We start from the raw sequence: 24,966 nt of genomic DNA on the forward strand, positions 1-24,966 counted from the left end.
GGTAAGGGACAGAGGCTTTCATTTGCAGGTTTTTTTTATGGGGGACATTCTTAATCTGGCATCTCACAGCCTCACTCCACATACCTATTGAAACATTCAACAAAGAAGAGGTTTATTGTTACAACTAAATAACCGAAACATATTTATTGATCATGCTGTTGTCGTCCTTCAGCATCAGAAGCTGCTTGACGCATGGCTTTCGCTTTAACGACAAGATCAGCGAATCGGTTGTTGGACGGTGGACTACCAGCTGAAGTGCTGCCATAATTGGAATGGTCGGGGTGACTGGTGGAAGCGCCTATGCTGGTAGCAGTATTGGATCGCTTGTGTTGATTGCGACCTTTACGCAAAGCAGTGAACACACGAAGTTCACTCTTGACATCACCGATGGCACCTTCCCAATGCATACGGGAGTATGAAGCAAGAGGCTTGGCATCCTCGCTTTCGCCTTTGTGGCCGAAATCGGGTAGTAACCGAATCAGGGTACCGAGCGGAATGGAAAGTACACCAATAGACACTGTGATAAGCCACTGGAGAGGAGACAATGGAACCGTCTTGAAGGCAATACCTCCAAAGGTAACAATCAGGAACTGGCAAAGAACGACGACGACTTGAACAGTAAGGAAGATCCAGTTATGGAAGATGTTCTTAAATACATTTAGAGTGTCGTCTATGCGTCGGCAATTGATTTCGTTGAACACTTGAAGGAACACAAAAGTATTGAAAACCAGGGTACGCAGAACAGCTTGATCATATTCGGAGTCGCCAAGATGGAAAATCTTGTCACCATAGGCAATCAAGACCAAATTGAGTACGATTTGGAAGATAGCTTCACCCACAATGAGTTTTCCCATGCGGTAATTGATCAAACTAGCATTACGAGCAATGGGCTTGCGCTTGAGAAGATCGTCAGTAGGAGGTTCAGTAGCAAGTGCCAAGGCAGCCAATGTATCCATGATCAAGTTGACCCAGAGCAATTGAACAGCACTAAGAACAGATTCAGAGGTATCTGAGGTCACAGCACTAATAAAGGAAAGGGCCACAGCAGCAATATTAACTGTCAGTTGGAAAGTTAAGAACTTGCGAACACCGTCATTCACAGCACGACCCCATTTGAGAGCCTTGAGAATAGAGTTGAAGTTATCGTCCATCAGAATAATATCAGAAGCCTCCTTAGCGACTTCAGTACCAGCAATACCCATGGAGAAACCAACATCGGCCATTTTCAGAGCAGGGCCATCGTTGGTACCATCACCAGTCATACCAACCACTTGGTCTTGCTTCTGAAGGCAATCCACAACAATGGTTTTATCGGTAGGTGAAGATCGAGCAAGAACTTGGAGGCGAGGTACAATCTTCATTTGCTCCTCACGAGACAATTCACGGAATTCCGGTCCAGTTAAGGCAACGCCACCCTTGGTAAAAATACCAGCATTGCGAGCGATGGCCTTGGCAGTTGTAAGGTTATCACCAGTAATCATGCGAACAAAGACACCAGCATTACGGAAGGCTTGGACAGATTCGACTACTCCAGGGCGTAGGGGATCCATAATACCAACAATACCAATGACAACGAGGTTATCAAGCGGGGGTTCATCATCTGACATCTTCTTGACCTGGGCATCCGACAAGTCCTTATAAGCCAAGGTGATGGTACGAAGGGCTTTTTCAGCATATTCGTTGATGACATTTTCAAATTTGGTGGTGGCTTCCTGGTCTAGTTTGTGGACATTGCCCTTTTCGTCAATATATTGAGTGCAAGAAGAGAGAACAATTTCAGAGGCACCCTTAGTATGGACACGGCATTTAGCCTTTTCCGTGGTTTTGGCAGATCCGTCGTTGATCTCAATGACGGTGGTCATAGTTTTGCGTTGAGAGGCAAAGGGATAAACCTTGACCTTCTTGGTGTTATGTCTGTGTAAAAAAAAAACCAATGGTAAGTCACATTGGTAAACATACGAATGAGTGAGTGAGGATAAAATGCTAGAATTGGACTCTCACCTTGTCTTTTCATGATCATAGCCGAGTCCCTTAGTTAAACCAAGCAGCGCACATTCGGTCTTGGAACCAACAAATGCATCTTGACCCTTTTCATCCTTGCCTTCAAAAGCAGTAGAGTTGATAGCAATACTCTCAAAGAGCAATTCAGATACATTCTTATCAACCTCCTTGTACCAGTTCTTTGCATCGTCGGCCTTGGAAAATGTCTTTTCAGCAAGTGATCCTTCAACGACTGTCATCTTGTTTTGAGTCAGGGTACCAGTTTTGTCTGAGCATACAGCTGTAGCATTACCCATGGTTTCACAGGCTGCCAAGACACGGACCAAGTTGTTATCCTTGAGCATTTGAGTGGTGGCGAAAGCAAGTGCCATGGTAACGGCCATAGGTAAACCTTCTGGCACAGCAACAACAATGATGGTAATAGCTTGAATGACAATACTAATGATGGCAGCAGCAATATCGGCGCCAGGTGGGAATTCGGGTTGGAGAGAAGCAGTAATAAAGTATTTGATGATTAAGACAATTAACATAGTGACAGCAGCGGCAAAACCAAGCTTAGCAATTTGCTCAGCTAGGATATCGAGCTTGGCTTGCAAAGGAGTGACTTCAGTGCCGGTATCACGCATAGACATCATGGTCTTTCCAAAGAATGAATGTTCACCCACGGCAATGACTACCACACGAGCAACACCTTCCAGGACCTTGGAACCAGAAAGAATAAAGCAATCGCCCTTGTCGTCAGTGGTTTTCTTCATTGTATCGGATTCACCAGTGGCGGAAGATTCATCGCAAGCCAAATTGTGACCGTCAATAAACAAAGCATCGACAGACAGTATATCACCAGGCTCAAGCAAAAGGATATCACCGACGTTGATTTCGCTAATGTTGATTTGCTTTTCCTTTCCTCCACGAAGTAGTTTTACCACTCGATCTTCCTTCTTAGCGTTCAGTTTTTTAAATTGAGCTTCCTTTTGATAATCATTGATAGCATTGGTGAAAACGACAGCTAGCACAGCCACAAGAATAGCGGTTCCTTCCACCCTATCGGCACAAGGCAACGGGGATATAAAAATTAGCGGGACATAAAAATTTTAGTGGACAACTTATGCAGTGGAGATTATTTTACCATCCAACACGAGGTTCGTCGGCAGGGTGTCTGGGTGAATAGTCTTCCCAAATGCCAACGGCAAGCGAGACGATAGAAGCGATGGTAAGCATAACTGTAAAAGAGACGAGTTAGTCGATGTGCTTGCTATAATGCGAATGAGTTGGGACACATACTGAGAGTTTTGTCGTTGTAAGCATTCCATAGTAGTTCCAAAAAGCTTTTGCTCTTGGCCTCTGGCAGCACATTGGTGCCAAATACCGATTGACGTTCGGCAAAAGGTTTATCGGAAGAGGATTCTTGGCCTTCATCAGGATTTAAGCCAGTCTTAGGGTCAACTTTGAGTTGTTTGCATATCTTTTGCACGCCTCCGAGCTTTTTGAGAACATCTGGGTTCTTTGGGTCAACAAGCTTTGCAAAATCGTCAGGGGAGATACCATAAGGATTGGAGGGAGTATCTGCCTGGCGATCGCCGTTCAAGAGAGGTGTTCTTTCCTCAGACGGCATTTCGGGGAGATGCTGAAAGAATGGAGAGAAAGGAAAACAGGGTTGGTCGGGACGGATGTAAAATTATTGGCATGAAAGTCATTTCCAAGTGTGGAACAACGCGCGAAAAATAGATGGGTGTAGGTGCCACATCGAAAAAGAGGAAACTTCTACCGCACCCTACGTCACGAGCCATCATACACTTCAAGCCGAACTATGTGGCGCGCCTAAACCCCAAGTGTTTATTCAACACGAGAATGGATATGTCTGCTCTTTCCATTCCATGCGTCTACTTTTTCTTCGGAGGATGCACTTGAAACTTGTGCGAACACCTATCGCCGAATCTTTTTTTTTTTTCTATGGGGGGAAAAATTTGGTCTTGCTAATCAAAACGAAAATTGGAAAAAACCTAGTCACTCCATAGTGCCCATGAAATTTTTCAAATTAGCTCGCTTTGATTGTCTGAAACAACGTAGTGGACGCCTACCATGAGTTGCTATTTAAATTGCGCAAAATAAACCGCCTCAAGAAATCTTTAAGATCCCAATGTGAAGGCGTGAGGGTGGCACAAAGTGTGGCAATATGGCGTAAAGATATGCATTCCATAAATTGCTTAACTGCTGCCAATGTGGAAACTTGTCAACCATATTTTTATATTTCGCAACAGTCAGCCAAGGGCCATCCATAGTTTTGTTACCTATCTTGGCTAAAATAAGTGTATTTGTCTTCGGACGGGAGATATCTGAGCAATCGCTAGTTACAAAAATGACACTGCGTTAAGTCCAAGTGGTGTTTGAAAATTTGGGACTGGGCAATAAGGGATTATTTAATTTTGGAAATTTCGAGGTATCAGTTCACCAAAATGTGGCCCTTGTGATGAATGATGAAATAGGAGGTGTTAAAAGTGAATCATGCCAAAGAAGATGTTACTTTGCTTACGTCTTATTACATCCTCTGTAGTCGAAGCTATTAGATATGCTTGGCCAATTGCCGTTTTCTTATTTGTAATGTCTTTGCTGCTCTTATTTTTGTGGACCGCCCCGATTACCACAGGGACATGAATCACATCTCCGCTGACAGTCTTTTGTTATTCACCCAAAAAAAAATTGCTAGTTTTGTTTTTATTTATTTTTCTTTTTCACTTTCTTCGCTCTTATAACCCACCCTCCTCTTAACCTTTGACACACAAAGCGAATTAAAACATGTTGATGGCTTTTCGTCTGCATGTTATTTTGGCTTTCATCGGCTTCTTCGCTCTCGGTGTCTGTGCGCAATTGTCAAGTACCTTTGCACAACCTAACGTCACACAAACCGTGGCACACCTAAAAGCAAGGCAAGCTTCTGATGGAAACGGCCATAATAGAAACAATGGTTCATCCAGGTAAATAAACAGTTGGATTCATTGAATAGAAGAGAATAAATTAGAGGAAGATGAATTATACTGAAGGGATTTTTACCCTAGTTTAATCATCAGCAGCTCCCGTAGCTCTCATAAGCGTTCGAGAACTGACACTTCTTTTCCCGACTCCATAACATCGTTTATACCAACCTCCTCCTCCTCCTCCTTTTCCATACCACTCTCAACCAGCTCTGATTCATCTTCTGACTCGGCAATTTCTTCTCCTACAACCCAAGACTCTGCATCGACTACTCCTACTGACCAGGTAAAAATGAGTTGACTGAAACCACCCACCATCTAATTTTGCAAGTCACACCTGTCTAATTTCTTTTCATAGCCGATCTCCACCACCCAAACCCAGAGAGGCGACTCTACCACCACTGATGCACCAAGCTCGAGTGACTCTGCTTCAGTTACTCCTGATCCTACTACACCTTCACCTGTGACAACTGATCCGATATCGCCCACGACGCCAGACATATCTCCGTCGTCGTCATCATCATCATCATCATCTATCTCTTCTCCTTCTTCTACTTCAGAATCGTCGGCTTCATCTATTGCACAAAATACTCAGACTTCCACCACAGATTCGTCATCAGCCGCGCTCACTTCATCCAGTGATACGCTTCTACCTACTAGCACTGATGTTATGACCAGTAGCGATGCGACTTCCTCTGCAGTGCCTAGCGAAACAGCTTCCCAACAGCAATCTGGTGACGCTACAAGCTCCGCTAACAATACCGGAGCTATTGTTGGTGGTGTAGTGGGCGGTGTAGCTGGTCTTAGTCTCATAGCTGGGTTGATATGGTTTTGCAGGGTCCGTCGACGCAAGCAAGCAGAAAAAAATATGCCTTTCTATGGGGACGACATGGTCGAAAGCGACTTTAGAGATCCTGATCAAACAGCGCTTGGAGCTTCTCCGATGAGACCGTTTGTACCACCTGCAGCTGTTATGGAGGACGAACACCATTCCGACCTTCAATCTCAACCTTCCCAAGGATACTACGATTCAATGTATGCAGGTCAATATATGAATCAACCTCCTAGTGCTGGATACGAAGACTATAACCCAAGCTATGGAACACCGACCGAAGCAAGCTCGGTTACTGCTCCTCAATCTGACTACGTCGCTGCACTGATGGCGCAAAGAGCACGAGCCAATACAGAGTATGGACAATCAGAAGGCTATGATTTTGGCACAGAGAGAGAACAACTACCTTCTCCAACTGGAATAAAACCTGATACGCAAGACGATATTCACTACGGGAAGCCCGATTCTCGAGAATAGATTTTTTGAATAGCAGCCGGACGGACGGAAAAGCGGCGAAAACTAGACAGTGGCTCAATGCCCAAAAATAATCTTCTGCCAAGCCGTCTTTTACCCTTTTTTTGGCGAAAGTAAAAAAAAAACATAAAATAATAAAATGCCCCCAGCCTTATTTCCTTCCATCTCTTTATCTGTTGCCTCCAAGTGAGGCTATTAAGAAACTATGGATCCAGCTTCAACCACTCCAAGCGGTGACACGGCTACCACCACTACTACTACCAGCACAACAGATGTAACATCAACGACTACAGTCCCACCTACTACCACTACCACCACCACAGTCGACCCTACAACAACAACGACCAGCGTCATTCCAACAACAACCACCACTACTACATCAGTTCCAACAACCACCACCATTGCATCGACCTCTCCTACCACTACCTCCGCTCCAACCACTAGCATTCCAACCACTTCAGGTACGCGGTGAAAATCTACTCATGACTACTATTTGCGTTGTTTGTTTTCTGAGCACTGTATCCTGACAGCCCCTTCTATACCCACTTCATCCATTACTACCCCCTCTATCACCCCAACTACAACTACAACCACCACTACTGCTACAACCACCACAGATCCTCCTACCAAGTCTGTCCCGGCAACCACTTCATCGCTCTCCACGTCTTTCAGCCTAATATCCTATACCTCCAACAATGAAGTGATCGTTTCAACCACAGCTGTGTTGGTGACTATCACACCTGCTCCGGCTGGCGAAGGCGTTGGTACAAGCACTTCAAGCGGACCCAATGCAGCAGTAAGTTTTGATTTCCGATCGTTCTTTTCTTCTGCGTGACGTGGAGTGCTACAAACTAACAGTTTTGGCTTAGATCATTGGAGGAGCGGTTGGAGGAGTAGTGGCATTTGCTGCCATAGTCATAGCGGCTTGGGTATTCTGGATTCGGCGGAAAAAGCAACGCAACGGTTCCGGTAAAGGTCTGGAATTTTTTGCTGAAGAGGACGAAGATATGTCTTATGAGCGCATGTATGCTCCTTCGCCACCACCATTTAATTCCAAACGAATTTCCATGAACACCCCGTCCGAAGGCAGCCATGGCTATAGAGATTCCATCAGCTCTAACCGCATGTCCACCACCCTGGATGAACTGCTCGACCCTCGCCCTCTGCTCATGTCAGAACATAGCTCGGTGGCAGGTACCTCTATTAAAGATCCACTATCGGTGCGCCAAAACCAAAGATTACGTGTTCTTGTTGGCTCAGGAGGCACCATCATACCCTCGACGTCTACTCAATCTTCAGACGAACACAAACCAGACGCCGCTACCCATTCACCAGATCACGCCTGATTTCAGCATACCCCTCTCCTAGCTTTTCTATTGCTAAAAAAATATTTTTATTTGTGCCATTTACTTCTTGTCACAAGCTCCATTTAAAAATACCATGGATATATATTTATTGAACACATGCATAAAGCTAGGATATTGCATCCAAAAACAAATAATAACGTCCAAATTTGCTCAAGCATAACATGAGAAAAAGAAATCTAGAGTAGAAGAGAAAAGACACCAGGGAAAGAACAAGGTAAGCAAGCAAGCGAGGCTGAATTGGGGTTTTTCTTCGGTGTCAGATTCATTTGGAAAAAAAGAAAAATTGAGATGCAGGCGGTGGAAACATAGCCATTTACAACTTGACGTTCTTGCGAAGTGCTTCCTTGTAATCCTGGATACTGCCCTCAAATGGTTCGACGTGACCGTTTTCGCATCGCCAGATATCTTTTGCAACTTGAGAGATCAACCGGAAATCGTGAGAAACAAGTACAACGCCTCCAGAAAATCGATTGATGGCATCCGCTAAACTATCTATGGACTCCATATCCAAGTGATTGGTAGGTTCGTCCAGGAGGATGATGTGAGGATGGGCCATGGCTAATTCTGCAAACACAAGGCGGGACTTGAGGCCGTCGGATAGATGAGCGATGGGCGAGGTTTGATGCGTACCCGTCAACCCATACCGACCGATTTGACGACGCCAGAAATCTGTTTCGGTGCTAATTTCAGGGAACTGCTTTTTCATGTACTCGATAGGACTGACATCCATATCCAACTGGTCATTGGAGTGTTGTGAATACTTGGCCAATTTGAGATTGGTATGCCGTTGGACACGGCCGCCGGTGGCAACCAGTTCTCCACTCATCAACTTTAGCAACGTCGACTTTCCAGCACCATTGGGTCCGACCAAGGCAACTCTGGAATCCATATCAACGCCAAGCTCAACATTTCGATACAAACAATCTTCCATCTTTCCACTGTAGGCGAAGGACACATCTTGGAAGCTGAGATTGACAAACAGAGGATTAGAGGTTAGAAACACGTCGACTTTTTGTCCAAGGTTGAGGAATACCTCAAGTCGCATGACATCCGATGTAACTTACGCGAGTACCGGAGGAGGCAACTTGTCGGTATCAGTAAAACTGAACTTGAACGGTGGGGGATGTTCAACCTTTTCGATCAAACCAGCCGCCTCCATCTTGTCAATGATCTTTTGCTTGGACTTTGCTTGTCGCACCAAGTTGGCATAGGTACCAGCGGAGGCAATGAATTTTTTGATATGAGCAATTTCATCTTGTTGCTTCTGATAGGCTTTGGCTTGGTTGACTTCATTTTCTTCCTTGGTCTTGACGAATTGGTCATAATTACCACCATAATACACTAACTTGCGCTTATGAGTAAGATGCATCATGTTGGTACACACTCCGTTGAGGAAATCCTGTGAGTGCGAAACAATGATAAGGATACGGTCATAGGTTTTCAAATACTCTTCAAGCCAAACACAAGCTTCCAGATCCAAGTGATTGGTAGGTTCGTCTAGCAAGAGAACGGTGGGTCGAATGAAAAGAGCTTTGGCAAGCGCCACACGCATTCGCCAACCACCAGACATGTCTTCTGTATTTTTGTCCATTTGTTGCGTAGTAAATCCTAGACCGGCCAGAAGGGTACAAGCTCTGGTTTCAAATGTCGAAGGATCAAGACCCTCAATTCGTTCATAGATATCTTCCAAAATCGGATTGTCAGCCCCATCTTCTTCACCTAAAATATCCTCCACTTGCTTTTCAAGACGTGCCACTTCCTTTTGCGCATGTTCTATGACGGTTTCCACAGCATTTTTGCGTTCAGGCTCAGCTTCTTGGTTCAACAGATAAATCTAGCAAAGAGCAGCGTATTTAAAAAGGTGGGGTAAGTTCGACTCCGCACTATTAATGACCCTGAGCATCATTGCTTACATCAAAGTGTCCTGGGATTTCGATATCCTTGCTAGCAAGGGATTGCAGAAACGTGGATTTACCAGATCCGTTGGCACCGATTAAACCATATCTTCGGCCAAAGTTAAGTTCAATAGTGGCATTGTCGATCAGCACACGACCGTGGTAGTTAAGCGAATAAGACTCGATTTTCAAATCTCTGGAGCGCTCTTGGGAAGTATAGACTCCGGTAGCAGTACGGTCCACTTTGAGATTGAGCTTTTCCAGAGTGAGATCATCCGATGAACTGTTCATGGATGACGACAAGGCCGGTGTGCTTTTTCCTGAGGTTACTGGTGTTGGCTCTCCACTCTTTGCAGCCTTGGCTGAATTGCGGGCTGCTTTGGCGGCCAGTCTCTTCTGCTTGGAGGCTGAAATCTGACTCATGCTGAATTAAAGTAAGAAAGAAGTGAGGAAGGTTGGCTGGTCTGTAGCTTTGGTTATTGTAAAAGAAAAAATTTGTAGGAGGAGCTCATGACGCTATCCCAACCTTCCATGATTGGAAAGTGACCCAGAGGTCGACATGATTTTTCTTCTAAAGTCGCTACCACTTTGAAGGTGTGCGGGTATTCAATTAATGCGAAGAAAAACCATGCCCGGGCTAATGCAATATGGACAGTTTCATGCTTAGCTTTAACGCGCTTGGGCTTTCTTTAACATTATGTGGGGTTATTCATGTAATCATATTGACTGGCGCCGCAGTCAGCTTTGACCTGTCAATCACAGGATCCCAAAAAATTAATACAATCCAGTGGAATAGGGAAAATTTTACTGTACAAAAAAAGCCGTCAGTCTATTTCTATTACTGCGTCAGAAATCGGCAGATGGGAAGTTTATATGTGTCTAACACCCAGTAACGCTGTCGTACATTCTCCCAAACACCATCTTCGTCGGCTGTCGACACTTTCATTTCAATGTATTCTGTTGATAATCCCATTTCACGCAAGTCAATTTCTGAAATACGGCAATAGACGTCGTGGAAAAACTGGTTGGTCGCTCCTAGGCCATTGAACCATGTGTAGATACCATCTTCATTGAGAATATTTGGAACAGCTTCATGGAAATTATGAAGATCATCATAGAATTCTGAATAGAATATATCAAACGATGAGTATGCGCCCATGATGGGAAGTTAGCACACCACATTACTTACCCCCGTAGGTATCGAAGAAAATACCATCAAAAGATTGTTCCATGGAGGGAAGAACATCTTGCCATCTGCCAAAGAGAATAGTCACTCCAGGTTTCTTGTCCCAACCAAGTTCTTTCATGTGAGCGTATACATCGGGATGGGCTTCAATAATGAAATGGTGGCGAGGTTTATATTTTTGCAATTCGGTATCGATCAAACCAAGGCCGAATCCGACATTGAGGACATCAAGACCTTCTTTGGGACACATGACTTTGGCGTGCTCGACCATCAAAGGAGCTTCCCAGCCCATCATAACAGCATCGTCATTCTCGTCCATAAGCTTGTTATCGCTGTAATGAAGTTTCTGGTTCAAATACTCTTCATTCACCACTTGATTTTTTTCTTCATCGCTGGCAAAATGAGCTTGCAAGGCACGAATGATCAATTCTGCTCGGCTGCCTTCCGCCACTAAGATCTCATAAATATCAACATGACCATTTTGAAGAGCTAATTCACCAGCTGTTACTTCGTTCAAGTCAACAAGGTTGTAGGGATGACGTTCTGATAGAAGCCACTGGACGATATCAGCCTTGCCATGCTCTGCGGCGAAATGCAATGGCGTTCGCCCTTGCTCTGTTCTGTACACAAGGTCTGCTCCTTCCTTTTCCAACGCCTTGGCTTTTTCCTGAGTGTCTGGCGGGTTAGTCGCGTGGCTATTGCCTAGAGCAAGCGGGAGTGGCTTGCAGCAGATCCGAATCAACTCACCAGATCACCATCTATAATGGCTTGAATGAAGGCTTGTCCAAGCTGTTTCTCCTCCTCAGTATACTCCTCGACATCAACTTCCTGAACCTCTTCGGTGTTGAGGATATGGCTTTGTTCTTCGGTGCTCATGACAGTGTCTTTAGACCCTTCAAAAAAAAAAAAGTTGAGGTAATAACGTAGTGACCGTCCTTTTTTGATTCCGCTCGGCCATGAAGGGAGCTGCTGTCTCACGTTCATCGACCCTATGCCTGACATTCAACCACTAATAGAAGGTAATGCGAACAACTTATATATTCATCCAGTAATCCATAGTCTCAAGCTCAACTTATCAATGGTATAGACGTCGGTCAACTTCGAGACATTCTTTTTGGTGTCAGCGAGCAACAGTTAGAAACAGAACAAGATACCTTTGTCCAAGTTTTTGAGGTATGGTGCAATGCGTCTTTTACAGTGGGTGACCTCTCCTTCATACTAACATACAAATTTTACTTACGCATGGACAATAGGAGAAGATATCCCGAGATAATGAGTTTGCTGAAAAATACAAAAAGCTCGTGGAAAGCCGTGAACGATACACATCTATAAAGAGCAATCTCGATACCCACTTGAGCAACGTCTCTCAACAAGGTAAGGAGAACGCAGCTTCGTCCTTAGAAAATTTTTCAAATGATACTCATACTATAACGTAGCGCAAGAAACAGCAGCGTCTTTAAAGGATATACAGATCGAACTAGAGAGTTACAACGAAGTACGTGCTACCTCTAGTTTACACGCCATTTCCATGAAATAACGCAAATAGATCCTCTCCACCTCATCATCTAACCATTCTTTCTCTCGGAATAGGAAAAAAGGAATAGAAAGGATACGTGGGAAGCAAAGCGAACAGCTTATCTCGAGGAAGTGCAGTCCAAGCAAAAGTCTTTTGATTTGGGACATCGAAGGGAACTCGATAAGCTGGAGGAAAAATATGCAAAATTGACTCGCGAATCGACTTATGCCAATCTTGTAGGTACCAATACATGGAACTACAAGTAGTGACGGACAGAGAGAGTGATATTATACCCCACAAGCATTGCTTCTTTTATGTTTTATGCCTTATTCACGTTAATAAAATATGCCAGCACATACCAACGCGTAAATCTTTCTATCGGCGCTTGCCACTAAAATTTCCCTGGCTAGCCAGTCAGCCGCTTTTGCACCCCTTTTTGCTGATCACCGACCATGTCCAACATAAAAATGGTAGATATACTCGACAATGTACAGTTTTTGATGCAGACCTCCAACTAATCGCTCATTTTCAATAGCTGAACGAGAGGGACGAGGAGGAAGTGGAAGTGTCCTGGGAAGATCAACAAAAGATCAATTCCTTCAGCAGATTGAACACCAGGACTGATGATCTCGAGGAACAGTATGAAAAGCTGAAAGTGAGTGGTCCCCACTGTACAGCTGTGTTTGCATTTTGAGAATTTCACTGATGGGTTGTTGTTGTTACAGCAAGAGAAGGAGTACCTAGACGATTTGTCGATGGAGCTTGAGCTCGCAGACGAGGATGAACCTGTACGATACAAAATTGGAGACGCCTTTGTACATATGCCGCTCGACAAGGCTCTTGAACGCATAACAAGCGACTCAGAAAAAGTGCAGGCTGATATCGATGATCTCAAAAGCCAGATGGACGATGTGCACGGTCAAATGGAAGAATTGAAGAAGGCCTTGTACAGCAAGTTTGGCAAGTCCATTAATTTAGAGAAAGACTAGCTTGCCAGATACAGTACACCTTCAAATTCACCAAAATACAAGTTTTACTTTTTTTATTCAGTATTTATTATTCACGTCTGGTAATTTTTTTTTTTGTATATGGTGCTCAGGTACAAGTGGAGAGATGGGACAATTCAATTTTATTTTCAAAGTTTACTGTCTTTCTGTTCAGCTATCTCTACAATGAGATCACCAGCATCAACAAGCTCATTCGCTTTGGCGTAGATCGCTTTGATCCGGCCACTAATAGATGCTTTTATAACCGTCTCCATCTTCATGGCACTGACCACAAATACTTCTTGGCCAGCTTCAATCTTGTCTCCCGGTTTGACGCTGACCTCAGTGATCATGCCGGATATAGGGCAAGCAACCTCGCCAGATTCGCCTATAGCCTTTCGTCGTAGAGCTGAGTCGGCTGCTGCAGAACGCCTAGAGAGCTTTAGCTGAAGCTTACTGCCAAGGCTATTGGCTGATGATGATGCTACTTCAATGGCAGAGTTGAAATTGTCAGGAAAGTTATTGATGGAAATATCTTGCACTTTGATAGAGTGGACTTGTTTGGAAATAGACTTGTCAGTGGACGTTAGCTCAATGTTGAAGACATCGCCAGGCTTGAATTGAAGTGAATTGGGCTGGGAAGCTGCGCTTTGATCTCCACTGCTGTTTTGAGCTTTCGTCGCCTTTCCAAGCGCTTGACGGCTAACCTCCAAAAGATGTGGTATTCTTCCTTCCAGAAACAAGACATTGACATCCTGAGTATCATTATGAAGAAATTTCTCATCTTGAATCAAAGCAAGTAAAAAGTCTTTGTTGGTTTTGACTCCTTCTATAAGAGTATACTGCAAGGATCTTTTCAGTTTTTGTATAGCAACTGGAAATGTCTCGGCGGTGACAATCACTTTGGCTAGCAGGGAATCGAAATGGGGCAAAACAACGGCACCCGCGTGAATCCAAGTATCCACACGAACACCATGACCCATGGGAAATTCTACATCAACTATTTTGCCAACCGAGAGCATGTTGTCTCTTTGTGGATCTTCGGCACAGATACGAGCCTGAATTGAGACCATTGGTGGAGCATTGTCGATTTTCGACTGGGAGATCCCTAAGCCATGAAGCGATTCTCCTAAGGCAACCAATATCTGGGAGCGAACGATGTCCAACCCTGTGATCTCCTCGCTAATGGTATGCTCCACTTGAATACGAGGATTGACTTCAAGGAAATAATACTGTTGATCAGCTGGCGTGACTAAGAATTCCACGGTACCTGCCGAATCATACTGAATGTGTTGTGCCAAACTGATGGCCGATTGTTGTATTTTAGCGCGCAAAGCTGGTGAAATGCCAACAGAAGGAGCAATCTAAACGGGGCCGCGCAACAAATGTGTACTTTTCAGTTAACTTGACTAAACTAGTCTATACACATCTCATTAACGATGCAATACTACAAGACATACCTCTATAATCTTTTGAAATCGACGTTGAACCGAGCAATCTCTATCTTTAAGATGAACCACAGAACCATGTTTATCTCCCAGAATTTGAATCTCAATATGCTTGGCACCCACAATAGCCTTTTCTACAAATACTTGCTTGGAAGGGCTTTCGTTGATACATCGTTGCAATACGCTTTCGACATCTTCCGGTTTATGAACCATTCGTATACCTCGACCACCACCTCCGTCGCGGGCTTTGAGCATAACAGGGTATCCATATTGCTGACCGAAGTGGCGTACCTCGTCTGCAGATTGAACAGGCTCCTTAGTTCCAGGTGCCACTGGTATCTTTGCATTGAGAGCAATTTGTCGGGCTGAGAGTTTGTCGCCTACTTGATCAATGGAGGTCACGGAGGGACCAACAAAGAGAATTCCATTGTCGGCGCATAGTCTGGCAAACTCGGCTGATTCCGATAAGAACCCGTATCCAGGGTGAACTGCAGTAGCACCGCATTTTTTGGCGACATCGAGCAATGCCTGCGGCTTCAAAAACGCTAGTGGTCCACCCTGAAGTTGAACTTTAGTGTCAGCGAAGCGAGTGTGAGACATATCGGCAGGGTCACTGTAGACAGCTATGGTCTCGAAGCCAAGCTCCCTTGCACAATTCAGAATGCGAATGGCAATTTCGCCTCGATTCGCCACTAACAGCTTGACATTGCGGTTCTGTGTGGTCATTGAATGTCAGTGGAGTAAAGGTAAGGTTGGTTTGAGTCGGTATTCATACGAGCTGAGTAAGGTGAATTGTGCGGGGTAAGAGCTTTGACATTAAGATTTCCCAGTCGCACAAGCACCTTTCAATGCTGTACGCCTGCCAAAAAAAACGCACCACCGTGGACATGTCTGGACAGAATGGTTGCTGTTCCTGATTGTCGGAAACGTCAACAACAAATATACAAGTTTACAGTGTTATTAATATTTATCTCGCAAAAATACATTTCAATGTGCATTTAACTTTTTTTGGGCAGAACAACGAACACATTGCTCATTAAAATATACCTAGAGAAGACTGACCACGTTAAATTTCAACTACCCAGGGCAAGAAGGATCTGTTCCTTTGCTTTAAATGAGTAAAAAGTCCTTTTGTTGACAGATAAGGCAAAAATTAATGTTTGGACAGTATGGAATGCGTACTATTAGCAAATGATTTGACAACAACAATGGAACAAATAAAGGTTAATGACATTTTCAACATAGAAAATGGGTTTCTAGCTAAAAGTATATAAATCCCTGTAATGCAGTGGATGAACCAAAGGTACTCGATTCACGCACGTTATAAGCTTGAATTAAAAAATATGAAGACTTTCTATACCGCTACTCTTTTGGTTGCCGCCGCAATCTTCGTCAACGCTTCTAGTATTGGAGAGGAAACTGCTGGTAATGCTGTGAACGATGCTGTTAAGTCGGAAAAAGACACTATGGCAGCCAAGAAGTTAGAGAAAGTGTCCGATGACATGCCCGATTTCTGGCAAATGGACGAAGTCGCTGATGCTGCAGGCACCCATACTGTTGCTGCTGTCCTTGCCAGCGCTGCTGAAGCCGCTGAAGAAGCCATGGAGAGCGTTGAACCCGTTCAAAAACACCGTCACCAGCATGACGCCAGCAGTTCTGCTGCTGCCCCTGAAAAATCCTTGGGTGCCGCAGAATTCCATGCTGAAGTTGACAGTCATCAAGAGGATGTCTTGACTTCTCCTGAAGCCCAAATGCCTCCCGCTGATGTGAAGGAAACCCAGCCTATGACACCTCAGGCTGACAACAAGCAGGAAGGAAATCCCGCTACTAAGTTTGTTGACAGCATCAAGCGTTTTTTCAACAACCTTAGAGGAGCTTCCAACTAAAAATATGTATAGAATTTTAATCTTTATCATTGTCACATCATTCAAACCTGAAAGCTGTCATTAACATTTTTGATTGTAAGAAAAAATGTTGGGAAAAAATAAAAGTAGTATATTTGCATGAATTTGGAAAAGGAGTGTAATGTAAGTTGCTTATGATTATGTTTATGTGAATGAACGAATGAGGGGTTGGTTTCAGCTTTATTGTCTAGATTGTCATTGTGATATCGTCTCCCTTTTCCATGCATTGGAGGAACTCTTTCAAGTCGTCTTGATCTACCGCATTTATGAGATCTTGGTATTGCTATAGTGGAAATGGATTAGAATGTAAATTTATACCATGTTTCGTTGGATGCTAATTGAGCAAACTACTTACTCCGCGATATTGACCGCCTACAAAAACCTGTGGAAGCTCCTTTGCTCTTCCACGAGTACTTCCTCCATTATTTTGTCGTTTCATATATTGCAAGGCAGGTTGACTTGCTGCGACATCAATAACTTCAAACTTTATGTTATTAGTCGATAGCACATGGCCAATATGCTCTTGTCGTTGTTTGATCTGATAAAGCAAATAAAAAAATAAAAAAGGTTTGGATTGTTAGTTGCTGCATCCCAATAAAGTTTACGCACTGTGATTCCTAACTTACAGTCAAGTTACTGCATATGCTGGAAACATAAATTTGAACTTTTTTCTTATCCCTCGGCGTCAAGTCCGGAGACCTAGGTTCATCCATCATGGTAGGTACTCTTCGACAAGATCCGCCCGGTCCTCCGGTACTTCGTAGTGTCACAATAGCTTGGTCATTTCCAGAGGATGGTCGCCAGCTTAACCGTTTTGTCTCATCATGCTGCCGACTCTTCAATACCCGAAGTTGCTGCTTCTGATCTCTTGCCATCATGGAAATTTGATTTTTATGTGATCTCTCCAGTTCCTCTACCTTCATGTTGTGTGAGTGCTCTGCCAATTCAAATTCATGTAGCACTTTCTCTACTTCGCTGTCAACGACATCGATAGTTCGCTTTTCTGCATCAACGAGCCTGGACTGTAATTTTTCCATTTCTCGCTTATGAAATTCCTCTAGCTGACTAAGGCTCTGCTTTTGCTCACGTAGTAATTTAGAAGTTGCACTGTCGTGGGACTGTTGAAGCTTTGACAGAATATCTTGTTGCTCCTGAAGTAGTTTATCCTTTTCTGCAATAGTCTCAGCATGTGATTCCAGTAATGCCTGATGGCTGAACTTTTGTGCCTGAAGGTCAAAGGGATACAAGATCAATATTGAGGAACAAAAGCCTTTTTATATCTCCTGGATAGCATTCATACCTTCAGATCCGCTGCAAGTTCTTGTAACTTTAGCAATGCAAATTTATCACTCTCCACATCCATGGTCAGCCGATGGAATTTTTTAGCCTGGTCATCATTCATAATGGAGTGTCTCCTTGTTTTGGGTTGTACTTGTAATCTCTCCAGTTCTCGCTCACGATCAGACAATCTTGCCAGTATTTCGTTGTTCTGAACATGTCAAGTATCAGTGATCTGAGTAGATATGGTGCAGCGCGCGAAACGAAAAATAAAATAGAAGCATGAAAGTACCTTCAGTTTTAATTCCCGGAGTTGCTCCTCCACTTCCTCCAGTGCTGGCTTAACGACCTCAGCTCGCTCTAACTCCCATTTTCGTATATCGTCCTCCAGTTGCCTCTCTCGCTCGGATAGCTCCAGTTCCTTCCTACTTAACTGCTCGTCGTCTCGTTGCTCGACTGGACGAACCACGATATCCATACTGTCGATTTGCTGGGCTTTACGCTCTGCCTCCAAAACTTCACGTAGTGCTTCTAATTCGTTATCCCGTTGCTGAAGAAGTTTCTCCTTCTCCAGAAGTGCTTCCAAAGTTTGTCTATTTCGGAGTCGCAATACTACAAGGTTCTCGTTGTTAGAGGTATTGGTATTATTTGACTGCTCGGATATTTGTTGCCGAAGTCTGTCTAGTTCTTCTGTTTGGGCTGCAATGATGTTGATGTTTCGATCATTCTGTGATGAGATATTTGGTGTATCAATATACCAATCATACTCATAACACGCTCCCGAGCGTAGTTACGATTTCACTAACCTTTGACTTCAGACGGTCCAAGTCTTGCTGTAGTTGCGCTGCATTCACCTTGTTTTTGGCATTGCCACCTGCAGTTTTGGATTTTTTTCTAGCACCTAAGCACGGCATTTTTGAGAGTAAAGGAACAAATACAAAGTGATAGAATAGCCCGCCTCAGTTGTATCATTTGCTTTTGTATCTCCTTGACAATCTCCGCTAGTGCCTGATCCCTTACAGACGGAACGACAAGTCTATCTCTGGTAGTCCTGCCCAAAGTATGTGTATTTACACATCTGTGGTGATCTCCTTTTTTTTTATTTTCTGCACCATGCATGCCCTGAACGAAGTAACGATGATCGAATATGTCATCTAAACACAGTAGTCTTAGTGGATATGATGCCTTGGTAAGTTTGCATGGACTCTTTAATTCCACTCCTCCTGGAAAATTCATCGATGAGCATTTGTAAGGAACAAGGAGACTTGGCTGCCTTTACACTCCTATATCACGCTCAAAATAGGATGTTTGCAGAGGTTTTCCCCATCACAACGTGTTATCGAGCTCTACTTTACTATGTAGACGTTCAACACGTGGAGTCACACTGTGCTACAGAGGAATGTCTAGTTGACCTTGTATTGCGACATACTTAAAGGCAATGCAGGAGTTGACGTGATGACATGTGGTTATTAAGTTGTCGATATGCATGTTATTTGAGTTTAACCTCTCCAACCACTTTTGAACATTGCGCCATTAGGACGCCAGGACATTGTCACGAAAATGGCAGTGAGTTGGTCCGAGGATAATTTCATCCAGTGTTATATTTTCAATGCTTTATACACCATTTTGTTAGGCTCAGTAGATGAAATAATTCACTTTCTTTATTGAGACTACATGAAGGGTCAACAAATGATGAGAAACAATCAAAGGATCAGCCTTGGGCAGATGCGATTTTTCCAGCATCGGTAATGGCTGATGAAATGATATCGAAATGCTTCTTTTGGTTACCCATAGACTCTATAATCATCAGTTATTCATACGCATTCAATCAGATAATTCAGATGAAAAGCTCCTCGTCATCTCCTTTTTCCCAACTTGGGGACAAAAGATCCTTTTTCCTATCGTTTGATTATCCCATGTGGCCATTCTACTGTGCATTGCCATGTTTCTCGAGATCAACCGAGGTGGTATCAACCCACTCGTTCATCCACGCTAGAACTATGATAACGAGAGATAAAAAAAAAAAACTTAGGTCCTGTTTTTCAATAACCTAATCTTTCCTTTACTTTGTTTAATTACTAACCTTCTTTATACCATCGTAACAAATTGGCAGGTCGTGTTATGCTGAAAATATAAATTGTCAAAAACGGAGGTTCGCAATGTCTGCATGAGAGGAGTTACTTGGCATACCTGTGAGGCTCGTCTGGGAAGAACAAAAAACGGGAAGGAACCCCTTGTCGCTGAAGAGCAGTAAAAGTGGCTATTCCCTCAGTTTCAGGGATTCGATAATCTCGACCACCATGAGTAACAAGAGTTGGAGTCTTCCAATTGCGCACGTACGAAGATGGAGACCATTTTTCATAGATGCTTTGGGCATGCTCATCAAAGGGAGTACCGCCAAACTTAAAAGCAATGGTATGTTAGGTCTAATGAGAGGCATAGTATGCACAACACCCACATTGGTTAAGATTTACCTCTCTTTCAGGGAATGCAAGTTCATCTGTTCCATAATATGTACTTTGAAGTGAGAACATGCCACCGTGATTGACAAAAGCTTTGAATTGCTTGCTGTGGCCATTGAGCCAATTAATCAAATAACCACCAAAAGAGAATCCCAAACCAAAAACGTTTTGTGAGTCCAAAAAGTCATTATGAGCTAGCGCATGGGCCAACCCCTTCTCGAGATCTATATATGGATACGATCCCCAATTTTCCTGAAGGCAATCACAGAAATCGCTTCCAAACCCCGTGGATCCATGTCGGTTGATTCCAACCACTGCATAACCAGCCGATGTAAATATCTGCGGATGCCAATCCAGCACCCTTGGGGAAAATTTCTGAATGAGACAAGGTAAGAGATGTGGCGGGCAGTGAGGTGCTTACCAGTTATCTCGGAAAGGCATTTGTGGTCCTCCATGTACCAAAAATGCCACTGGATACTTTTTTCCTTCCACATAGTTTACTGGCTTTAGAATCCACCCATGTACCTTATCTTCACGTGCGCCTTCAAACCAAAAAGCTTGGGGTTTGGGGAGCTCCATTCCATTGAAGGCCGAATGAAGATCCGATGTCCTGGTGTACGCCTGCATTTCCATAGTCGATAAGTTTAAATTGCAAATAAGATGTGGGAAATTCATGGACGCGAGCCTGAAGATAATTCCGTTTTTAGACGTTGAAACAAGCGTTGCAGTATGTTCATGGGTGAGAGATTTGATTTCTTCTGTCTTACGGTTGATAGCAAATATTTTCATATGTGCTTGATCATCCGCTGTAACATAGATGGATTGAGAGTCTGGTGAAAAAGCAAGGGACATAGCACTATGTGGCCAATCTTCAGTGATGTTTCTGCGCTTTTTGCCGTCATAAAGTATGACACGAACTTTGTCAGAGTCATATCCAGGCTGCATCATCTGCAGGTATGCAAGAGTGCCATCCGGTGCATATTTGGGATAGTAAGAGTACGCGTCGATATCACTATTGATGCACTGGGGTATGCTACCTCCTGAGGTTGAAGTAATGAACACTTGTTGGGTGGTTTTCCAAGCAAAATCTGGAGAGTCCAACTTGCAAATGAATGCCATTTGCTTGCCTGTGACAATCATTTATCATGATGGTGAAACATTTGGAACACCACACAATAACTTAGTACTTACCATCAGGAGAGAAATCGTAGTCATCAGCATCACCATACATCGGATGTGGTACAGTCTACCATTTCAAAAAATGTTGGTTAAGCCTTTCTGAAACAAATTATCATCAAGAGTAAACCTCACCATCCCTGTGTTTAACAAGACGTTAACTGAAGATCCTCTTATGGCGTACTTTGTGCCGTCGAAATCAACCTTCACAACAAAGACATTGTTTCTTTTGCCTTTTGGAGGGAGGTATGTATTCCACGCCCGAACGCCAAGACTATTATAGACCATTCCTGAATCTGTTTTGGCGGATTCAATGCTTTCATCTATGGATTTGACCGTCTCCATTCTTCCATCTTCATATACTTCGGCAGCAAATCCCAAGAGTCCTGAGGCACTATTGTACTTCAATGCACCGACTTCAACTGGAAAGTTCGAGAGTTGGTATGGCTCTTCAGTTTCAGAGTCTACTCCCACAACGTAGATATGAGCAAAGTCATCATCATCTCGGGCTTGAAGGAAGATAATGTTTCTGTCGTCAAGAAAAACAGGTTCATATGGAGTTCCATACTTGAAAGTTGATGTTAAAGGACGCACTTCAGAAGTGGTCAGATCAATAACATGAAGTGTGGGTGCGGACTACATGCGTCGAGTAAGTGACTATCATGATGCACAGTAGTTGTCGCTTTAAAGTGCAACAAACCAAAGGAAAGCGTTACCTTTTTTTCCTGACTAGAGTATACAGACTGCGAAAAAATAGCTTTTTCACCAGACGGCGATGTTACTAGAATACCAACTTTTGGTAAATCAACCAGCTTCTCTGGAGTTAGTACTTGAAATCCGTTCATCTTTGTCTTGAATGGCCAAAAAACCGAAAACAGATACAGTCGTGGAAATAGACGCCTTTTTCGCCTTATTTATATTTCTAAGCTCAACAATCCGCAGCATGTGTAACTTTTCTTCTTTTTGGCAAATCCGACCATATTTATCTCGTACCCTTTCTTACCGGATGGCGTCGAAAAAATGTCGACGGTCCAGCTATTACGGAGGGAAATGCAACACACCATTTTACACAGGCTTAAAAATAAATGACGAATTATGAAGTGATGTTTAGTTACATGTAATAGAATGTTAAAGGTTGACAAAGTTCTTCTAATGGATATCAAGTCTAGTGAGTTTAGGACGATGGTTCTCTGTGAAGCACGTATCGTAAATACAGCTCATCCTTGAAATGGGCATGTCTAAAGATGAAGAACGGTTGGTCAGATTTAGGTTCACTCATACCAAAGTAACCATTATAGACTTACCTGATACCAGGTGGTCTTGCGTCCTCAAAAAAGCGCAGAGCATCTGGAACAGATACGGCCAAACGCTCAATCATATAGCAGCAAATAAAGAATCCTGTGCGATTGAACCTGCATCCCATTCAATGAGAAATGAATATACAAGAGCATCACATTAAAAATGATAGTGATCCTACAAACCACTTACCCATAGTGACAATGGACTGCAATCTGTAAATCAGGTCTTTCCTCCCAGCATGCACTCGCCAGCTTTATGAATCTATCGACATCTTCTTTCATAGGTGGGATTTTAGAAACAGTCGATAGTTTCTTATAGTCGATGTGCGAGTTTTCAAAGTCCGATGGACGGTAGGGAGGAGCTAATGGTCATTAGGGTGATGAGTTTGGAACACAGGTGTGGCAGCAATGAATGGGAGCTATACTCACTGTCCTTAGAGATATCTATAATATAGCCTATTTCGGGATGCTTTGCTATAAAGGCTGACGGAGAGTGATCTGGGTCAGTCTGTCGCATAACCTTCATGGCTCTGAACAATGATGGGCCAATGTTGGTGAATGAAATTATATCCGTGCGCTTCCACTGGCAACACATCCAATGTGAGTCAAAAATGCAAACGGTACGATTTCACGTTCTGAAAATGTGTGCATACCTTTTCATAGTTTTTGAGATCCCACTTATTCTCTCCTGCTGTCTTGTTCAAAATCTGCCATGCCCCACTAAGAGTATCTAATCCACATTTCTTGATCAAGAATTCTGTGATAACAGGATTAACAAGCTCGGGATTGACAATCATGGCCTGATGGCCTGCACCAGGCACAATATAATGTTCTACAACTTGATCGTGCGAACTAGCAGATGATGATCCATTCTCATCTACATTGCGTTTGACAAGATAGCTTTCAATGATTTTCGCGTCATCAGCGGGAACAACGTTGTCCTATCGAATTTGAAGCATGCGTTAGGGCTTTGTTACAACGCCGGACTGACACATTATTTAAATTTACACATACTTTTTCAGCACCAATAAGCAGAACTGGGCAAGCAACCTTTTGATAGTCAGCAGCAGTAGGCCACGTAGTTCCACACACCATCCTTTTGTAAACGGCTGAGTGACTCATCAAGTTCCATCGCAATTGCCTATAATATTACCATCATTCGATTAGATCACAAGCATAGTATACATGAACAGCATACGTTATTTGCTCACCTCCTTTTTAGGTGCTCATCAGATGTTACTCCAAGCATTCGATGAACGCTTTTACTCTCTAGTCCGCCCTTTCTGTCCGCTACTCGGAGTCCATCAAAAAGCCAATCTGGGATCCAGCGTAAAAGACGGATTCCCTTTTTCTGCTTTTCGTCGATGTGGGCCTTTGGAGCAATGAGAACCACCCCTTTGATACATGGGGCAAGGTTAGATGATCCAGCAAGATATGTTGCTATTGAACAGCCGAATGAATGCGCTATGATCACCATGGACTGACTTTGATATCTGGTCTCTAGGAGCTTCCGAATATCGTTGACAATTGCTTCTGATCTATACGCGGACCAGCTGTAACAATGCAGTTGAGACATTACATATTTAAATATCATAATTCAACGCGCTGTGATACTCGACTTACCTTGAATCTTGATCGCTTTTACCACAACCGATCATGTCGATCGCCAAAACGTGACCATAAGTTGAGAAATATTCGATTTGATTGATCCACTGGGAAGCCTATTAATGTAAAAAATTAATGACAGATTCTCAATTGAACATATCAGAGTAAAAAACTTGGTGCAACATACTTGTGCGCCGAGTCCGTGGATGAATACGAGTAGAGGCACTTTGCTGCCCAATTCATGGATGATATGAACTATGCGAAGCTGGTGGCCATTTGTTTCCACGTACTGAGTGTGATTTGATATTAATGGAGGATCGGCTATATCAGAGGTGTTGATAAGTAAAATAACCGACACTGCTATTACGAATGTGTTTTAAATGATACTAACGGTCCTCAAGCACTTGCTGCTCTAATTGTTTTTCGGCATAATCTCTTCCAGCCAGCCAATACCAAAATCTGTCCTTGCCGTTGGACTGACTCACATAGTACGCTGTCGTTAATATAACGGCACCAATGCTAATGACCGCTACGCTAGACATGCAGGAAATGCAAAGCTGGACACTGAG

At 43.4% G+C, this 24,966-nt stretch overlaps 11 protein-coding genes across 11 annotated transcripts; 5 read left to right on the forward strand and 6 right to left on the reverse strand.

Annotated features, from left to right (window-relative positions):
- Position 1: 1 nt before the first annotated feature.
- On the reverse strand, positions 2–4,073 carry K450DRAFT_219871 (uncharacterized protein). Its single transcript, XM_051585444.1, has 4 exons — positions 3,283–4,073; positions 3,128–3,221; positions 2,002–3,042; positions 2–1,914 (listed from the first exon to the last, which is right to left on the reverse strand). Exons 1-4 carry the CDS (start codon positions 3,611–3,613, stop codon positions 144–146), a joined length of 3,237 nt encoding a protein of 1,078 aa, XP_051448764.1. The 5' UTR covers positions 3,614–4,073; the 3' UTR covers positions 2–143.
- Positions 4,074–4,737: 664 nt separating this feature from the next.
- Positions 4,738–6,380, forward strand: K450DRAFT_219880 (uncharacterized protein). The gene is made up of 3 exons (XM_051585445.1): positions 4,738–4,973; positions 5,055–5,256; positions 5,329–6,380. Exons 1-3 carry the CDS (start codon positions 4,795–4,797, stop codon positions 6,277–6,279), a joined length of 1,332 nt encoding a protein of 443 aa, XP_051448765.1. The 5' UTR covers positions 4,738–4,794; the 3' UTR covers positions 6,280–6,380.
- K450DRAFT_219884 (uncharacterized protein) lies at positions 6,381–7,789 on the forward strand. Its single transcript, XM_051585446.1, has 3 exons — positions 6,381–6,737; positions 6,807–7,072; positions 7,146–7,789. Exons 1-3 carry the CDS (start codon positions 6,482–6,484, stop codon positions 7,620–7,622), a joined length of 999 nt encoding a protein of 332 aa, XP_051448766.1. The 5' UTR covers positions 6,381–6,481; the 3' UTR covers positions 7,623–7,789.
- On the reverse strand, positions 7,790–10,073 carry K450DRAFT_219888 (uncharacterized protein). Its single transcript, XM_051585447.1, has 3 exons — positions 9,557–10,073; positions 8,708–9,477; positions 7,790–8,608 (listed from the first exon to the last, which is right to left on the reverse strand). The coding sequence occupies exons 1-3, from the start codon at positions 9,959–9,961 to the stop codon at positions 7,957–7,959; spliced, it is 1,827 nt and encodes a 608-aa protein (XP_051448767.1). The 5' UTR covers positions 9,962–10,073; the 3' UTR covers positions 7,790–7,956.
- Positions 10,074–10,275: 202 nt separating this feature from the next.
- Positions 10,276–11,868, reverse strand: K450DRAFT_219891 (uncharacterized protein). The gene is made up of 3 exons (XM_051585448.1): positions 11,472–11,868; positions 10,728–11,391; positions 10,276–10,660 (listed from the first exon to the last, which is right to left on the reverse strand). The coding sequence occupies exons 1-3, from the start codon at positions 11,724–11,726 to the stop codon at positions 10,377–10,379; spliced, it is 1,203 nt and encodes a 400-aa protein (XP_051448768.1). The 5' UTR covers positions 11,727–11,868; the 3' UTR covers positions 10,276–10,376.
- Positions 11,646–12,630, forward strand: K450DRAFT_219894 (uncharacterized protein). Its single transcript, XM_051585449.1, has 5 exons — positions 11,646–11,743; positions 11,803–11,805; positions 11,984–12,098; positions 12,161–12,219; positions 12,315–12,630. The coding sequence occupies exons 2-5, from the start codon at positions 11,803–11,805 to the stop codon at positions 12,504–12,506; spliced, it is 369 nt and encodes a 122-aa protein (XP_051448769.1). The 5' UTR covers positions 11,646–11,743; the 3' UTR covers positions 12,507–12,630.
- Positions 12,631–12,633: 3 nt separating this feature from the next.
- K450DRAFT_219900 (uncharacterized protein) lies at positions 12,634–13,314 on the forward strand. The gene is made up of 3 exons (XM_051585450.1): positions 12,634–12,710; positions 12,776–12,895; positions 12,966–13,314. Exons 1-3 carry the CDS (start codon positions 12,693–12,695, stop codon positions 13,227–13,229), a joined length of 402 nt encoding a protein of 133 aa, XP_051448770.1. The 5' UTR covers positions 12,634–12,692; the 3' UTR covers positions 13,230–13,314.
- Positions 13,315–13,322: 8 nt separating this feature from the next.
- Positions 13,323–15,552, reverse strand: K450DRAFT_204174 (uncharacterized protein). Its single transcript, XM_051584720.1, has 2 exons — positions 14,687–15,552; positions 13,323–14,590 (listed from the first exon to the last, which is right to left on the reverse strand). The coding sequence occupies exons 1-2, from the start codon at positions 15,398–15,400 to the stop codon at positions 13,376–13,378; spliced, it is 1,929 nt and encodes a 642-aa protein (XP_051448771.1). The 5' UTR covers positions 15,401–15,552; the 3' UTR covers positions 13,323–13,375.
- A 289-nt stretch (positions 15,553–15,841) lies between these two features.
- Positions 15,842–16,736, forward strand: K450DRAFT_219903 (uncharacterized protein). The gene has a single exon (XM_051585451.1). It carries the CDS (start codon positions 15,958–15,960, stop codon positions 16,558–16,560), a length of 603 nt encoding a protein of 200 aa, XP_051448772.1. The 5' UTR covers positions 15,842–15,957; the 3' UTR covers positions 16,561–16,736.
- Positions 16,737–19,495: 2,759 nt separating this feature from the next.
- Positions 19,496–22,362, reverse strand: K450DRAFT_219907 (uncharacterized protein). Its single transcript, XM_051585452.1, has 8 exons — positions 22,211–22,362; positions 21,630–22,130; positions 21,510–21,564; positions 20,740–21,445; positions 20,331–20,679; positions 20,047–20,258; positions 19,940–19,980; positions 19,496–19,854 (listed from the first exon to the last, which is right to left on the reverse strand). Exons 1-8 carry the CDS (start codon positions 22,337–22,339, stop codon positions 19,784–19,786), a joined length of 2,064 nt encoding a protein of 687 aa, XP_051448773.1. The 5' UTR covers positions 22,340–22,362; the 3' UTR covers positions 19,496–19,783.
- Positions 22,363–22,577: 215 nt separating this feature from the next.
- Positions 22,578–24,939, reverse strand: K450DRAFT_296572 (uncharacterized protein; the record flags this gene model as incomplete). The annotated part of the gene is made up of 10 exons (XM_051593641.1): positions 22,578–22,732; positions 22,799–22,906; positions 22,983–23,154; positions 23,222–23,375; positions 23,446–23,733; positions 23,807–23,933; positions 24,004–24,345; positions 24,416–24,513; positions 24,585–24,718; positions 24,789–24,939. 10 exons carry the CDS (start codon positions 24,937–24,939, stop codon positions 22,669–22,671), a joined length of 1,638 nt encoding a protein of 545 aa, XP_051448774.1. The 3' UTR covers positions 22,578–22,668.
- Positions 24,940–24,966: the final 27 nt, after the last annotated feature.

Source organism: Umbelopsis ramanniana (assembly GCF_025399195.1).
Source record: "Umbelopsis ramanniana AG unplaced genomic scaffold K450scaffold_3, whole genome shotgun sequence".
Taxonomy (NCBI): domain Eukaryota; kingdom Fungi; phylum Mucoromycota; class Umbelopsidomycetes; order Umbelopsidales; family Umbelopsidaceae; genus Umbelopsis; species Umbelopsis ramanniana.

Bases quoted from the DNA above. Each gene is read 5' to 3' on its own strand.
- K450DRAFT_219884 (XM_051585446.1), top strand. From the start codon at position 6,482: ATGGATCCAGCTTCAACCACTCCAAGCGGTGACACGGCTACCACCACT. The intron at 6,738-6,806 runs GTACGCGGTGAA...GTATCCTGACAG, and splicing joins TAGCATTCCAACCACTTCAG to CCCCTTCTATACCCACTTCA. The intron at 7,073-7,145 runs GTAAGTTTTGAT...GTTTTGGCTTAG, and splicing joins CAAGCGGACCCAATGCAGCA to ATCATTGGAGGAGCGGTTGG.
- K450DRAFT_219888 (XM_051585447.1), bottom strand. From the start codon at position 9,961: ATGAGTCAGATTTCAGCCTCCAAGCAGAAGAGACTGGCCGCCAAAGCA. The intron at 9,478-9,556 runs GTAAGCAATGAT...GCTCTTTGCTAG, and splicing joins AAATCCCAGGACACTTTGAT to ATTTATCTGTTGAACCAAGA. The intron at 8,609-8,707 runs GTAAGTTACATC...TGTCAATCTCAG, and splicing joins TTGCCTCCTCCGGTACTCGC to CTTCCAAGATGTGTCCTTCG.
- K450DRAFT_219891 (XM_051585448.1), bottom strand. From the start codon at position 11,726: ATGTCAGGCATAGGGTCGATGAACGTGAGACAGCAGCTCCCTTCATGG. The intron at 11,392-11,471 runs GTGAGTTGATTC...CCAGACACTCAG, and splicing joins CCATTATAGATGGTGATCTG to GAAAAAGCCAAGGCGTTGGA. The intron at 10,661-10,727 runs GTAAGTAATGTG...TATTCTATTCAG, and splicing joins TTTCTTCGATACCTACGGGG to AATTCTATGATGATCTTCAT.
- K450DRAFT_219894 (XM_051585449.1), top strand. The intron at 12,099-12,160 runs GTAAGGAGAACG...ACTATAACGTAG, and splicing joins GAGCAACGTCTCTCAACAAG to CGCAAGAAACAGCAGCGTCT. The intron at 12,220-12,314 runs GTACGTGCTACC...CTCTCGGAATAG, and splicing joins AACTAGAGAGTTACAACGAA to GAAAAAAGGAATAGAAAGGA.
- K450DRAFT_219900 (XM_051585450.1), top strand. The intron at 12,896-12,965 runs GTGAGTGGTCCC...TTGTTGTTACAG, and splicing joins AACAGTATGAAAAGCTGAAA to CAAGAGAAGGAGTACCTAGA.
- K450DRAFT_219880 (XM_051585445.1), top strand. From the start codon at position 4,795: ATGTTGATGGCTTTTCGTCTGCATGTTATTTTGGCTTTCATCGGCTTC. The intron at 4,974-5,054 runs GTAAATAAACAG...TTTTTACCCTAG, and splicing joins AGAAACAATGGTTCATCCAG to TTTAATCATCAGCAGCTCCC. The intron at 5,257-5,328 runs GTAAAAATGAGT...TTCTTTTCATAG, and splicing joins CGACTACTCCTACTGACCAG to CCGATCTCCACCACCCAAAC.
- K450DRAFT_219903 (XM_051585451.1), top strand. From the start codon at position 15,958: ATGCAGTGGATGAACCAAAGGTACTCGATTCACGCACGTTATAAGCTT.
- K450DRAFT_219907 (XM_051585452.1), bottom strand. From the start codon at position 22,339: ATGAACGGATTTCAAGTACTAACTCCAGAGAAGCTGGTTGATTTACCA. The intron at 22,131-22,210 runs GTAACGCTTTCC...CGACGCATGTAG, and splicing joins ACTCTAGTCAGGAAAAAAAG to TCCGCACCCACACTTCATGT. The intron at 19,981-20,046 runs GTATGCCAAGTA...TTATATTTTCAG, and splicing joins TTCCCAGACGAGCCTCACAG to CATAACACGACCTGCCAATT.
- K450DRAFT_219871 (XM_051585444.1), bottom strand. From the start codon at position 3,613: ATGCCGTCTGAGGAAAGAACACCTCTCTTGAACGGCGATCGCCAGGCA. The intron at 3,043-3,127 runs GTAAAATAATCT...TTGTGCCGATAG, and splicing joins GACGAACCTCGTGTTGGATG to GGTGGAAGGAACCGCTATTC. The intron at 1,915-2,001 runs GTGAGAGTCCAA...TTTTTTACACAG, and splicing joins TATGATCATGAAAAGACAAG to ACATAACACCAAGAAGGTCA.
- K450DRAFT_204174 (XM_051584720.1), bottom strand. From the start codon at position 15,400: ATGACCACACAGAACCGCAATGTCAAGCTGTTAGTGGCGAATCGAGGC. The intron at 14,591-14,686 runs GTATGTCTTGTA...GGCCCCGTTTAG, and splicing joins GATTTCAAAAGATTATAGAG to ATTGCTCCTTCTGTTGGCAT.